This window comes from Aspergillus novofumigatus (genome assembly GCF_002847465.1).
Source record: "Aspergillus novofumigatus IBT 16806 chromosome Unknown P174scaffold_6, whole genome shotgun sequence".
NCBI classification, from domain to species: domain Eukaryota; kingdom Fungi; phylum Ascomycota; class Eurotiomycetes; order Eurotiales; family Aspergillaceae; genus Aspergillus; species Aspergillus novofumigatus.
The window spans coordinates 288,229-301,386 of NW_020194279.1; the positions used below are offsets into that span (position 1 = coordinate 288,229).

A 13,158-nucleotide genomic window follows, 5' to 3' on the forward strand; every position below is an offset into this window, starting at 1 on the left:
GCACAAGGAAGGGACACAAACACACCACGCCCCGCTGCATCTCAACCCAGGGTTCCTCGAAATGCGCCCAGTTCCCCGAGGTGGAGAAACTCCCCATCGGCACGACAAGCGTCGGATCCATCTTCCACCTCAGGCATTCGGAACCGTAGTGGTGGCACAACATCACAATTTCCCGGTCGACAGAAGCGGTCAGATATACCCGTCAGCAGTGGAAGGATAGCTTCCCGAGGAGGGCTGCATGTACCTCCCCGTAGAAATGTTTCGGAGCAGGGCTCTAGCAGCAGGTCTGCTCAGCCATCTTCCGAGGGTAGCCGAAAAGTAAAGGTCGTTTAGTGGCGGAATGCTTGCAGGAAACGGGCTTCAAAGCACGTGTTGTCAGTAGTTTATTTTAGAGTAGTACATTTGTCAATGAAGAGAGTGTTATTTAAGAATCTACTCCTGCCTGTTGAGCGACAGACTTACGCTTGTTCCCCAAAATGATACAGCTATGCTAGAGTCGGCAGTAGATAGATGCAGGGGTATGGGCTATTTGACTCCTAGAGCCATTTACCGCTAGGGTGCCTATTTACTATCCCTATTGGTTGGAAGGGCGATTGCGCGACCAGGGTGATGAAAGAAGCTTTTGTCAAGGTACGATATTGCCGAAAATAAAAGTCCCAAATGCAGCTTTGCGCCATTTAGCATATCCAGACGAACCTGGTACTTAAATATCACCGCTCATCCTTTCCGCCATCCAACTCATACACGCGGATGATTACTGCAATCAGCCAAAATGTCATTCTACAACGAAGAATACGAGACTGCAACGCCTTTAATCGCGTCTTTGCTTTGGAGTCTCCCCGGTGAGCGGCCCGACCATGTGGTCAAGCAGCTTAAAGAACTGAATACGCAGATCCGGACCAAAAATATCCAGGCAAAGCGCAGACAAAACGAAGGTCTAATCAATGTTGAGCTCTTCCTATCTCTTGGTGACCAACTTCAAGAGGCTGCCACAACCGTTGCGGGATCAGATGAAGAAAGATTTTTGGAATCTCAAGAGACCTTGCAAAACGCCATTGAAGAGTTCAAATGGCCGGAAGATTGGAACATTGAGTTAGACCAGTTTACAGAATACTGTGAAGCCCTGGCGAAATTGGACGGTAATAGCTCCGGGATGCAAGGTATTGCCCAGGAACCTTACGATGGCGATCTTGGTCAATCAGACTCAGAAGCATCGGATATGGACGAACTTTTTGATGATAATATTTCGAATTGGCAGAGCGCGACGCCTCTGGATGATATACGCCACGAGGCCGAAAAGGAATATGGAATCCCTTTCACCCAAGGGGCAGTCCTGGGTTGGTCAGGGAGCGAAGAGTCCGGATATTCTCTTATTGTTGGAAGCCAATACGATGGAAAAAAGATAGCGCGTGTAATCCAATCTACAAACCTTCCATCTCATGTCAACGATAATATGAGCATCGAGCTCAACTCTCGTGCCGAGCAGGTCATTAACAATGAGACCGTCTACGACTCGAGACTGGTCGAAGGCATCGGCCTGGTGGCATGGAAGGTGAATGCACGGCATGAACTAGATCCGACCTCATCTTTACATCCGGGCAAAGCCAAACCATACCCCGAGACGTACGTTTGGGTCCTGTGGTATGACGGAGCCTGGAGCTGGGAGAGCCGCTGGGGTTTGCAGCAGATCATGCATGAACTGACAGACTTTCAAGTGGATCTCTTAATATATCGCCTGGCAACCTCTCAAGACGGGGACTATAGAGAATCACTAACTGGAGAGAGACCATCCTACCCGACTGTATCACCGTCAGACATCCAGGGAAGAGGTATTGCAGACGCTGGAGATATAGGACCTTCGTCTTTGCCGGCAAAAGATTCACGGGGCGGAACTACTGTCAAAAAGCCGAAAATTTGTCTTGAAGAGCCAGCTCTCTCTCCAGATATGGATCGTCAATCGACCGCCAGTAAGACGCAGTTGAAGCATAACAGCACGTCGCTAGCATCAAATCGGAGAAACGCGCAGGGCAACAGATCTGTTCTGCCTGAGTCTCCTCATGGCGCCCTTGAAAGTTCCAGGTATACTAGCCACCGTCAACGAGCTGAGCTTCTTGGGGTGGTGCGGAATCGACTTGGACGCACTGCTTCGCGGAATGTTGCATGGGAAGACGCCTTTTGATGTGTTGCGGGATGGACCGCCTACTTCCAAAGCATGAAACATGCTGCAGGCAATCAACGCGGAAGAAGTTTATTAATTGATCAGTCTGCTTTGCGTTCTTTTGTTATTGACTTTCCCTTCTGTTTAGCTTGCTCCAAATGTGCGTAATCTAGTGAAAATTTCCATTCCAATTGCTGTTAAGTTCGTTGTAACTCAGATAGTTGGCTGCTACTGTCTCCAAATACCCGCTGAGTAGATGCTACCCCTTCAGTTCTTATGGGAGTTGGGACCGTTGAGTAACCGGCGGGTTAGCGCCCACGAAAAATTATATTTCTTAGTAAAGGCGAAAAAGCTAAGTAGCATTTTAACATTTTGACATTTTACAAATTGAATATGGGACTTCTGATATTATGTCTTTTATTTTATGGTGTTGGGCATTGAAATTTTTATGCGCTCCTCTCTATAAAGGTGGCGCCCGCTCCCAGAGGTAATAACATGTCGACTTGTTACGGATTTTCAGTGCTTCATTTGCATTGACCTTCTTAAATTCCCAAAATGTCTTATAACGAGCGGACTATGGCAGCGGTCGCTACGCTTGTGGCACTAAGAACTCTCCGAGCGCTATCCCAGCCAAGGCCTGGGCCAAGCACCCGAGATTATCCAGGTATACTTTAGGACTTCACAAAAGCGCTTTCTTCATACGTTCATAAGTGTCTTTTTGTGTGATGGTAGGCATATAAAAGTCTCAGTCCTTCTGATGTTCCGCTCCTTTCTTTCCCATTCCAAGGCATTGTTTGGAGCAGTCTGAAAGCCAGCCCTGCACGCGTTAGATACCGTACCCTAAGTGATTGCACTCGCTAATTGTTCCTAGAATAATGGGTCAGATATCCTGGACTTGTCTCCGCTGCAAGGCATCGGATCATCGCGATTGGAAGCCTACCTATACTAATATAGAGGCATTCCTTTCGTACTTCATCTACTCTAAGCGCAAAATCCATATTCACACTGTCTGTGCTAGATGCTGCAACGACAAGGGGGTTGTGATAGCAGCGGAGCAAATGAGCTTGATCACTGAGTTTGCCAGCCAGCTCGACGGGTGGAAGTCTCAATTGCGGTGGAAGAGACGGCGGAGGGAAATTTGCTGTACCTTCGCGGAGTGTGAAGAGATCATGAAGGCTGATAGAGTTAAGCTTCACATATGGTGCACTAGTGGCATATCATATTGAAGTTCCGTGTATATATACGGCTATGGACGACATGTCATTATGAGGACGGTAACTGTTCGATGTGAGCGGGAGGGATGTGAGCGGACCCTTGTGTCTAGCACTTTTTTTTGGGCTGCAGCTAAGTGCAATACATGCATACGGTTGTCAGAGCAAATGATATGTGTCCAGATAATCTCTTCACTGCGCGGAAAGTTCCAGCAGTGCACATACTGAGATGGCGTGTCAAGTCAGCCAACTTATTAAAGTCTAACGGGCAGGACAGGTGCTACGTATGAGTCCTAGCTGTCATTCGTCGCCGTTAAGGACTACTAGTACGAATTCGCTTGAAATAGACAGTAGACAAACAGATACACAATCCTAAGATCATCTAATAGTTACGGTAACACAAGGATGAAAATACATTGTACGAATCCGCAAGGACAACATCGGTCTTCTGTTCTAGTCATGGTTCCAATGATCGCTTCTTTCCACGAGGAGGCTTGTAGCAATGGACATCCTCAAGGTGACATGCCAATTCAGTCAACGACCCGTATCCCTGTGTGCATGCGGGATGCCGACAGTGAAACTCACCAGATAGGTCCTGGTGGCTGAGGTGAGATTGAACATGACTGTACCATTTACTCATGTCCAGATATTGCTCCATCTGTCGGGTCGGCCCTAGGCTCGTGTTACCCAGACAGAAAGGGCAGTAACCAGGCTTCACTGGGCAATTCCGGAATATTATCGGATCGCAGCGAAGCAATTCAGTAGGCTTGCTGAGGTGATCTTCACAGTGCTGGCGCCAGTCATCACGATTGTTAAACCACATGTCGCACTCAAAGCAAAACTCCGCAAAATTGTCTACACTCATTTGACTGAGTCTCTTGTGATAGCACCGATATAGATGTAGCCATTGACGATGGGCGTGGAACCTACAAGGTCAGTAAACGTTAAAGTATATTACCAGGGGAACACATACTTATCTACTGATTCACCACACATGCACTTGCCGTTGACCGGTCGTAAGCCTGACCGATAGGTTACCGGATCGTACTGGCTGCAGATTGTTTCTAGTGCCTTCATTGCGTCCAGCCCAGCTGAGCTTCGTATAGTTGACCTAGTCGGTAAAATCTGAGCGAGAAGGTCCCTCTCTGGCATAGCTCGCCGGCGGTAGTGGAAGAGAGTTTGTTCATAGACACTTCCTGTTTGGGTACCCTGTTGGACTTCCCGTTGTCGTTTAAGTTCCTCAAGATACAGCTTATCCTTTTGACTCTGGACTCGACGCCGTTGCAGGTGAATCTTGTGCGCCATTTCCTGGCTGTCAGCCTTCGCAAGTTGGGAGCTGAGGAGTGCGCATTCTGTGTCAAGTGCTATGACGTCCTCTCGTTCCTGGAATTCAAACTCCGCCTTTGCGGGTAGAGATTGCCACAGATTTGGGTTACGGTGTATGCCCATGCTGCGTCGATTTTGAATATGCTCATGGCGGGAAGCAATATTCAAGTAGGTTGCAGGTCCATCCACTTCGCACACAGGATGAGCGTATGATCGGCCAAAAGTGCGTGCTTCAGTGTGAGAAGCATACTTCATTCGAGCCGTCTGGGAGTATTTCTTATCTATAAAATGTGAGTGGCTCGGACGGCAACACTGGATTAGCATATTTTCCTACCGGTTTCCATCAGTGCCCATCGACGACATGCACGGGCAGTAACATTCAGTTCATACCCACCCCGATACCCAAGTGCAGCAAACTCTTTTCCAAATGCATCGGCACCTCTTGCCCTACCTGTGGAGGTTTCACAATCCAGCTCGCTGAACGGCCTAAACACTGGAGTATCCAAGAGATCTTTTCGAAAATGGATCCTGGAGATAACGTGGTTGGACTGCGACTCTAAGTCGCTGACCTTGATGGAGTCCACTTCATCAAGGATCTCGGTATACGATTTGTAATGGCGGAAAGCACGGTCGGCGGAAAACAATGGAAGCATGAAGAAAATCAAGTTAAAAAAGAGCGGGACTTCCTCTTTGTACACCTCATAGAAAGCGTGCACTGGAGGTTCCCATTTTTTCTTTCTCCAGTACCCCTTCACGAACTCCCGAGCATAAGTCAACACTAACATCGGAATGCCATCGACCAGTTCTATGGTGAGGATAAAATGCTGTGCGCGGTCAGCCTCAAAAGCCTTCTACCAAATACAGATAGCTGGATACGGACCTTGTAACATGCGGCCATGGCACTGGCTCGAAGATTCGCGTCATTGTCATCACCGCCGTCCTTCTGCCGGGCAAGAGATCGGCGAGCTGTTGACTCATGCACCTCTCCAGTTCGGGCGGACGAAAAGCAATAGAGCAATATTGATGCGGTAAGCTGTACTCTACTCCGGTCAGGAAACTGGCCGCGGTATTCCTTAAAGTCCCGACACCAGAGCTGTGTTAGGAGGATGGTCAAATCATTTGGAGAGAGTCCATCTCTGGACATCTCAACGTCTGGAAGACTGAGTTTGGTCTTCAAATCCGATATGATGTACTTTGAGATTTATTAGTATACAGACTATATCGGGGTCAAAAAATGCATACCTCCTTCAAGGTATTAGACATGTTCTTTGGGACACAGAAGCCCCTCAGCCGAGTAAGAGCTGTTTCAAAGTCCCGGCGGAAATTCTCCACAGTCTCCGTCGTAGGCCTTTCCTCGATTCGACCCTTTGTGTTTCTTGCGTAAAATTCCAAAAATCCTTTGTAGGTTTTGATGTCCGGGGGAGAGCGGGCAGCGGGGTGCAGTTCAAGGAATCTGAGAGGATGAGACGCGAGCCTCCATAGATTCGAAAGACTTACTGATCAAAAATCTCTACACTCCGCTCATACCTTTCGGCCGTTCGTGGAAGAACAGCTCGTTTGATCTCTTTATCATCGTGTTCGTCAAGGTTGATGACGCACGTAAAAGTTGCTGCTGGCTTCTGTGGCATAGTGTCCGATCAGTTTGAGTTAGGGATCAAGGTGTGGTGTAGGAGTAAGACGGACGCATTGTGGTTTAAAACAAGTTCTCTCTCACACATGGGCACTACTCTGCGCTTTTGTCAAAATGCAGCTTCTTGGTAGTCGAGTGCAAAATATTCAGGTACCTGAATGTTCACCTGAAGGCCGCCGGAACGTGGGCGGCAAAGCGGCGAGGGAACAGACGCTGGGGTGGGTGAGCACCGACATATACATGCTGTTGTATGTTTTTAGTTCACCTATCTTTTCCCTTTGTTTTTAATCACATTTTCTAGACCATAGGGTGTTTCTGGCGTGGTCGGAAAAGTGAAACTAGATATAGAAATTAGGTGTCAGTTTCCCTTGGGTGAAACTGATTCAAGTTCAGTTAAAACTGTCAGTTATGGTTTTTGTGGTTTTATTTGATTAGGTTAACCAAACCTCACTGTTTTGCTTAGTAATCACTAATTTCTGGGGTTTCTCTAAAAATATTAGTATCACTAGATAGCCTAGTATCTAGTCTATCTAAATACAAAATATTAATTCAAAGTATCTCGTGGTGAGTAAGATATAAGGGAATAATCATTTCTGTCATAACTTGGTATGAAAGTAGTGGTGGTTTATATATATATGTGTATCAACCTTCAACATTTTGTTTTTGTTATCTTTTTGACTTAGCGGCTAATTCAAGATGGTCCAAGCCCTCTGACATTGTACCCAAGTACAGTATCATAAATAACGAAATATCGGGGTCTCTCCTCTTCGAGCACGCCATTTGTTGGTATTATGCAGAATATCTGGGCAACCGGAAATCACCCAACCCCATTTCTTGATGAAGAGCTCAGTTACCTCCCAGTTCCCGGGGTCTGTCGGCTCCCCCCATACAAGCAACATGTTTTCAGGCGCACTATGGCTCCAAAATCCCAAAATATCCAGACAGAATTCATCCTCGTCGTAATTATTCTGCGCCTGGATTAAGTTATCCCGGGCTCTTGGATGTGGGAAGAAATCAAGCCATGGATGATGTTGTCCAGATTGTTGAATGACTGTGGGCTGAAGAGCTGGTGGCAAAGAGTCTTTGGTAGACCACGGCTGCGTCTGGTTAAATGGTGAGAGAATATCCGCCTCGCAAAGGCCATCGGGTGATAATCCCAAAAGAGTTATATTGTGGAGGTAAGCACGGTAGACATTCACCCTTGTCAGGGTTAATAATTGGTCAGTAGCTGGAGAGCCCCGAATGTAATTGCCATAGGCGGCATAGATAAACCTCTCGAGAAGCTCTTGAAGGTGGGGCTGGCTGACAGTCACTGTCGAGGACTGAGGGATCTCTGGCGTCTTTTCCACAGGTCTGGCCCTATGGCGATTGCGCAGACCTTGAGAAGAAGTTAACTAGGGACGATATATGCACATTTTCGGAAGGAGACTCACGGTATGCTCTCTGGTTCACTCTGTTCTGTCGTCGCCGTCGTTCAGCCGGGTTTCGGATGCCGTCCCACTCATCAGAGGGTTCGGTCTTGAGCCCAGGGGGTTTTGGGAAAAGCGACGCCCTCCTCTTATCCCTGGAATTAGTCGAGTAAAGTATTACCTTCATCATTTGGTATAAGCTGATAGGATTGACAGAGAGCCGGATGGAGTAGGGGGTCTTTCTTCCCAGGGTAAACTTTAATACCAGAGTGCCTGTGGGAACGCACGTGACCCACGTTTCCGTGGAACGCATGCAGGCAAACCAAACGGGAGTCTCTTGGCTTACATCAAACATTCATTGTAAACCTCAGAAGAATGGGGACTAGTCATGTGGGACCAGAGACCAGGGCACACCTTTGACTACTAATAGGTACAGTCTCTTGATTCGGACCCAGGACCCCCAGCCAAAAAGAGTACCTAGGGAGCGTTAACGTGTACAGTTCTCCTCAATTGAATTCAAAAACTTGGACTGGTGTCACTACTAGAAAAGACCAACCGCTCCGTCGATATCCCACACGTTCATCACGCTCCAATTCGTCAACGAAAAGCCAAATGGTAGGAACGGAACTCAGTCAGTTTATGATGTTAAGAACCCGGTAGTTCAGTGTTCTGTTCCTTTGCTTCTTGATGGGCCTTCTTGTCCAAACGGCCCTGGCAAGGGCACGTTTGATACCGGACGGCGAATGCAGCACACTATATACTCATCCCATAGGTAGAACTCCGTCACTTCAACATGTAGGACGGGTATTCCGGTAAGGGTATCGAGCATCACAGGAGTAATGATCGCCAGCAGACCGACGCGAACTTGGAGAGATCTTGCGCTGCCGAAAGATCGCATCTTACTGCCTATGTTAGTGACGCACGTTTACTATGTTTCGCTGCCTTGGCGACTTGTGATCCTTACAACCTACTCAGGTATCTGGACTTCTAAAAGAGCACCTAACTTATCTCTTGGAGCAAAATAAGCTCGCTAAAGATCAACTAGCACGACCTCATGTGGCTGCCAAGCGAGTCGGTCACTCCCTACTTCACATCAAAATCCTCTTGTCATATCTTGGAATATTTCAATACTACCATGGCTTATATGTCCAAACATCGATTTCGTAACTATATAGCAATCTACAACATTCACTTTGTCGTTTCTCCGTAAGCTCCTGGAGTATCTACTTTGATATTGATCGGTCTGCTATATTATCATTGGGATGTTAGCGGCCTAAAAGGGCTCAAGGGAAAACTAAGCTAAAAATAAGAAATCTCCAGTTCATCCTAGGCTCCAGCGTGGATTCCTCCGCCTTTGTGGAGTTTAGTTCAGACGGAAAATCACCTGGATCAGAAACATGACAATCTCACACATTGCTCAAGCTGAACATCCTGCGAAATCATCCTTCTTCCTTGTATTCCGCGACTTCCCTTTTGTCTATCCTCCCCCAGCTGCTCTGCCTGTAAAGCGCAGGGGACGGATTTATAGCGACTCTGGAACTATCGGAGCCTTTGGCTGATAAGGCTGCTCGATATACCTTTCCTCCTCATCAGACAACAACTTTCCTCGCGCCGCAATTGCTTGTTCCAGTCTCAGGACGCTGTTGAAACCAATAATTGGGCTACTAATGCGCTTGTTTATCCATGCAAGCGCGACATGAGCCATCGGCCAAGCGTGCTTTTCTGCAACCTCGATAACTCGATGTATGATAGCAATATCAGCCTTTGACAAAAGTGGCTCCGAGGTACTCTCAGCCTGTAATTTACTTCTGACGGTGGTGCCAATTTCCGATGGTGGTCTAGCCAAGTTGCCTTGAGCAAGTGGGGCCCAGGGTATCAGACCAACACCAGTGTCGTTGCAAAAACGTATCATCTCACGCTCTTCTTCGCGATATAAGAGATTGTACTGATTTTGCATACTGATAAACTTAGTCCAGCCATTGGCTTCAGCACAGAATTGCATGCGAGCGAACTGGGTTGCCCACATGCTGCTTGCACCAATATAGCGGACTTTTCCTGACTGGACAAGATCATGTAGGGCCTTCATCGTTTCTTCGATTGGAGTTGTCGAGTCGAAGCGGTGGATTTGCAGTAAGTCGATATAGTCTGTACCCAGCCTCTTGAGAGATGCCTCAACTTGATTGAAAATCGCGGTACGAGATAGTCCAAACTGGTTTTGATAGTCCTTGGATCTTTCGAATGACTCACGCAGGTACCAGTGGATAGCCTCTATAAATGCCGTCAGTCGATATGCTCTCACCACAAGGTGCAGGAGATCAGTACCCGGTTCTTCACCAACACCCCAGAAGCACTTTGTCATAATGACAACTTTCTCTCGTGGGATAAGGAATTGTTTGAGGGCTTTGCCTACAATCACCTCGGAAGCACCGTTACAGTAGACATTAGCCGTGTCCCAGGTATTGAGGCCCCTATCGTAAGCAGCTTTGAGAAGCGGAAGTGCCTGACAGGACTATCATGAGAACAATGCAAGACGTCATCCTTATTATATGGCCATACCTGTTCTTCAGAGATTGTCCAGGGCATAGATTTTGGGTCGCCAAAGCTCATACAACCAAAGATGGGGACGGACACCCTCAGGCCACTGTTACCGAGCCGTCGATATTCGCATTTTGAATTTTCAACTGATTCCTTCAACTGAGCGGGGATGTCCAGAGACATGTTTCGTTTCTCAGGTTCTCAGGTTCTCAAGCTGGTTCTGATAATTCTGGGCTGGTGAACACTGAAACAGAGGTTACATGGATATATATATATATATATACTCGGATTGTGATGGCCCGGATCTTCAATTGATGACAAGCCCAACATGGACGGAGCTTATCCCCAATCTCCGTCTCTCTACTTGCCGCTTCTGGAATCTGCTTACAGTGTGCTAGCGCGGACCCCACATGTATGTGTATTCGGGAAGGTGGAATGGAACCTCTAATGACCCCGATTTCTGAGTGGGCCCATGTAAGCAGGATCCAGTCAGTCACTTGTCTATTGGATTAAACAAGCGAGGTAAGTCACTTAGCTTGCTTAAGTCTGCATTAGCCACTATCACCACTACTTACAGAAGGTGGTAGGAGCATAAAGTGATTGATGTATCGGAGTCACTGTGATGTGACCAGCATTCTGTAAGATGTTTGCTTCCTTTGGATTTATGTTGTTAGCCAAAGAATAAGCTCCTGACACTTGGACGCGTAATCTTACACCCTGTATCATCATGAATCAGGTTCAATGTACATCTGTCGCTGACATCATATTTACGAGAACCGCACTAAATTACAGTAAGCTGAGAAAAAGGATTGAGGGTGGGAGATTTGTGAATTGCCTTGGTGATTGCACTTCCCTGTCGGCCTGTGCCACTATTCTTTCTACCCTTAAGTGCACAGACAAGATGAAAACCACTGGAGCATGGAACGACCCCAAATAGCGCAACCATCTGGCAGCCACAACCATATAATAGAATAATAGAACAGGATTAATGAGAACGAGAATAAACTCTGTGAACATCAAACCCCACTATCTTCTAGACAAGGTTTGTCTTGAAGATCTGTGTTAGGTTGCGGAATGGAATAAGATCCACGCGATCATAAAGATCAACATGACCAGCCCCTGCCACCCAGTATAGTTCCTTGGGCTCAATGGCGTGCGAATAAGCATCCTCGCTAAACTCGTGAATGCGCCCAGTCGCCTGAGATGAACAGCAGCGAATGTGGTGAGATTGTCTTAATATTATTATACGGATAGAAGTTCATAAACATCACATTGCTTGAGAAAGTTGGATGCGTTGTGAGGTTAAGGGTTGTCCCTTTAGGCGTGAACGCACCGTCCATGGCTTCGGCACGGAAGATGTCACTGACGAGACGAGTTGTGTACCTGGGGTATGCTCTTTTCCCGCGGATGCCCATGCCCAAAGCTTGAATTGGGAGAGCTAACCACTGCCTATTACCTTTCAGCCGACATTCAACGTCATCCCAAGGGTCTACTGGTGTGATTATAGTCGGTCAAGGATACCAAGGAGACGACCATTACGGGCTGAAGAGAATAACAGCCAGGTCAACCACCCATTTTGACGCCCATGCGGAACCCCTCTCGCCAAAGGATGTCGCAAGCGGAGCAACTCGCTTCGGTGCCTTTCATTTCGACGGTGTGGTATATGGCGCCTACCATTCGCGAGTTACAACTCTCCGCTGTGTCAGAGCACCCAAGGGTCCTGACTTAACTGTGCGATGGGATGATGGCTCCGGCCACAGTATGACTGTCAAGCCGGGGCCAACGACATTCATTGACAGTGCACATATGTACAACATGCTCGCAGAAGAACGGAAGATTGCCGACCAAAGTATGTGGGAGCCTGCACCACAGCCGTATGTCTGGACAGACACGCGCAAGATCCGCAACTCTGGACTGGGTATGACCCCCGGTGGAGAGACTGTGCCGCTTGACAAGGCTTCCTGCCTGGACGCCCGAGAAGGTGTACAGATTTCCGATGGTTTGGGCTAATCCTGTGACGAATGTTCGCTCATTCCAGGTTCTCACTGATGTTGCGAGGAAGTTTTACCTCAAGAAGGAGCCGGACCGGGGGGAGGAAGTGGTGGAAGATGGTGAGCGGATTCGCGTCTTCTTGAATGATATTATTGATCGCATCATCAAGCCCGAGAATATTCTTGTGCCGATGTACGAGAAGGGAGATGCGGTTATGCTCAACAACTGGGTCTGTCCATTTCCCCTTTTCATTCTATTTGTCGTCACTGACTGGCTGGTTATAGGAGGTCATGCATAGCTCGATTGACTTTCCAGCGAGTTACGGCACCCGCACAAGTATGTCTCGCCAGAAAGCACGGTTAGCAACCATACTGACGCGGAATATAGTGCACCAATGCCACATCCCATCCTCGAACTTCCCAGCTGGTCCGGTTCCCGTCAAGTAGATATCGATGTACCGAGTCTTTTGACGTGAAGATAAGTAAGGAGATAGGATAATGCCATATCAACCATGCTTTTTGCGTAGATCAGCTCTACTATACGTCAGAAACCTTCCCACGCTGTGGAATGATAGTCGTAAGGCATCAAGTATGTACAGTTCGGAGTGGAAATCACGAGCGCCGTGCATTTGTCGTAGTTGGGCGTTCTCTTTCTTCCCAGCGGCGTAACCTTTTTTTCGTCAAGTCTGGAAATATCGTGCCGTCCCAGCAAAGCGCGACAGGATATAACACGTATTCTGAGACCTGCCTTTCGTGGTACTGCTATTCAGACTCGTTCTCGGGCTCAAATAAGTCAAGGTACTCGTTGATGTCGGCGAACTGCGATAAGGAATATTCCTCGGCGTACAAGCAGTAACTCCCGTTGAATAGATGTTGTACTCGGCAGTCATAATAGGTT

At 47.6% G+C, this 13,158-nt stretch overlaps 5 protein-coding genes across 5 annotated transcripts; 2 read left to right on the forward strand and 3 right to left on the reverse strand.

The window, feature by feature from the left end:
• Positions 1–772: 772 nt before the first annotated feature.
• Positions 773–2,179, forward strand: P174DRAFT_422585 (uncharacterized protein; the record flags this gene model as incomplete). Its single annotated transcript, XM_024825059.1, has 1 exon — positions 773–2,179. One exon carries the CDS (start codon positions 773–775, stop codon positions 2,177–2,179), a length of 1,407 nt encoding a protein of 468 aa, XP_024680018.1.
• Positions 2,180–3,826: 1,647 nt separating this feature from the next.
• On the reverse strand, positions 3,827–6,323 carry P174DRAFT_392625 (uncharacterized protein; the record flags this gene model as incomplete). The annotated part of the gene is made up of 6 exons (XM_024823563.1): positions 3,827–4,229; positions 4,343–4,976; positions 5,030–5,519; positions 5,576–5,887; positions 5,938–6,148; positions 6,193–6,323. The coding sequence occupies 6 exons, from the start codon at positions 6,321–6,323 to the stop codon at positions 3,827–3,829; spliced, it is 2,181 nt and encodes a 726-aa protein (XP_024680019.1).
• Positions 6,324–6,945: 622 nt separating this feature from the next.
• P174DRAFT_443425 (DUF3425 domain-containing protein) lies at positions 6,946–7,946 on the reverse strand. Its single transcript, XM_024827824.1, has 2 exons — positions 7,759–7,946; positions 6,946–7,703 (listed from the first exon to the last, which is right to left on the reverse strand). Exons 1-2 carry the CDS (start codon positions 7,922–7,924, stop codon positions 7,060–7,062), a joined length of 810 nt encoding a protein of 269 aa, XP_024680020.1. The 5' UTR covers positions 7,925–7,946; the 3' UTR covers positions 6,946–7,059.
• Positions 7,947–9,161: 1,215 nt separating this feature from the next.
• Positions 9,162–10,452, reverse strand: P174DRAFT_392629 (aldo/keto reductase; the record flags this gene model as incomplete). Its single annotated transcript, XM_024823564.1, has 3 exons — positions 9,162–10,002; positions 10,057–10,234; positions 10,291–10,452. The coding sequence occupies 3 exons, from the start codon at positions 10,450–10,452 to the stop codon at positions 9,257–9,259; spliced, it is 1,086 nt and encodes a 361-aa protein (XP_024680021.1). The 3' UTR covers positions 9,162–9,256.
• Positions 10,453–11,607: 1,155 nt separating this feature from the next.
• P174DRAFT_422587 (uncharacterized protein) lies at positions 11,608–12,707 on the forward strand (the record flags this gene model as incomplete). The annotated part of the gene is made up of 5 exons (XM_024825060.1): positions 11,608–11,657; positions 11,733–12,252; positions 12,308–12,490; positions 12,546–12,597; positions 12,649–12,707. 5 exons carry the CDS (start codon positions 11,608–11,610, stop codon positions 12,705–12,707), a joined length of 864 nt encoding a protein of 287 aa, XP_024680022.1.
• Positions 12,708–13,158: the final 451 nt, after the last annotated feature.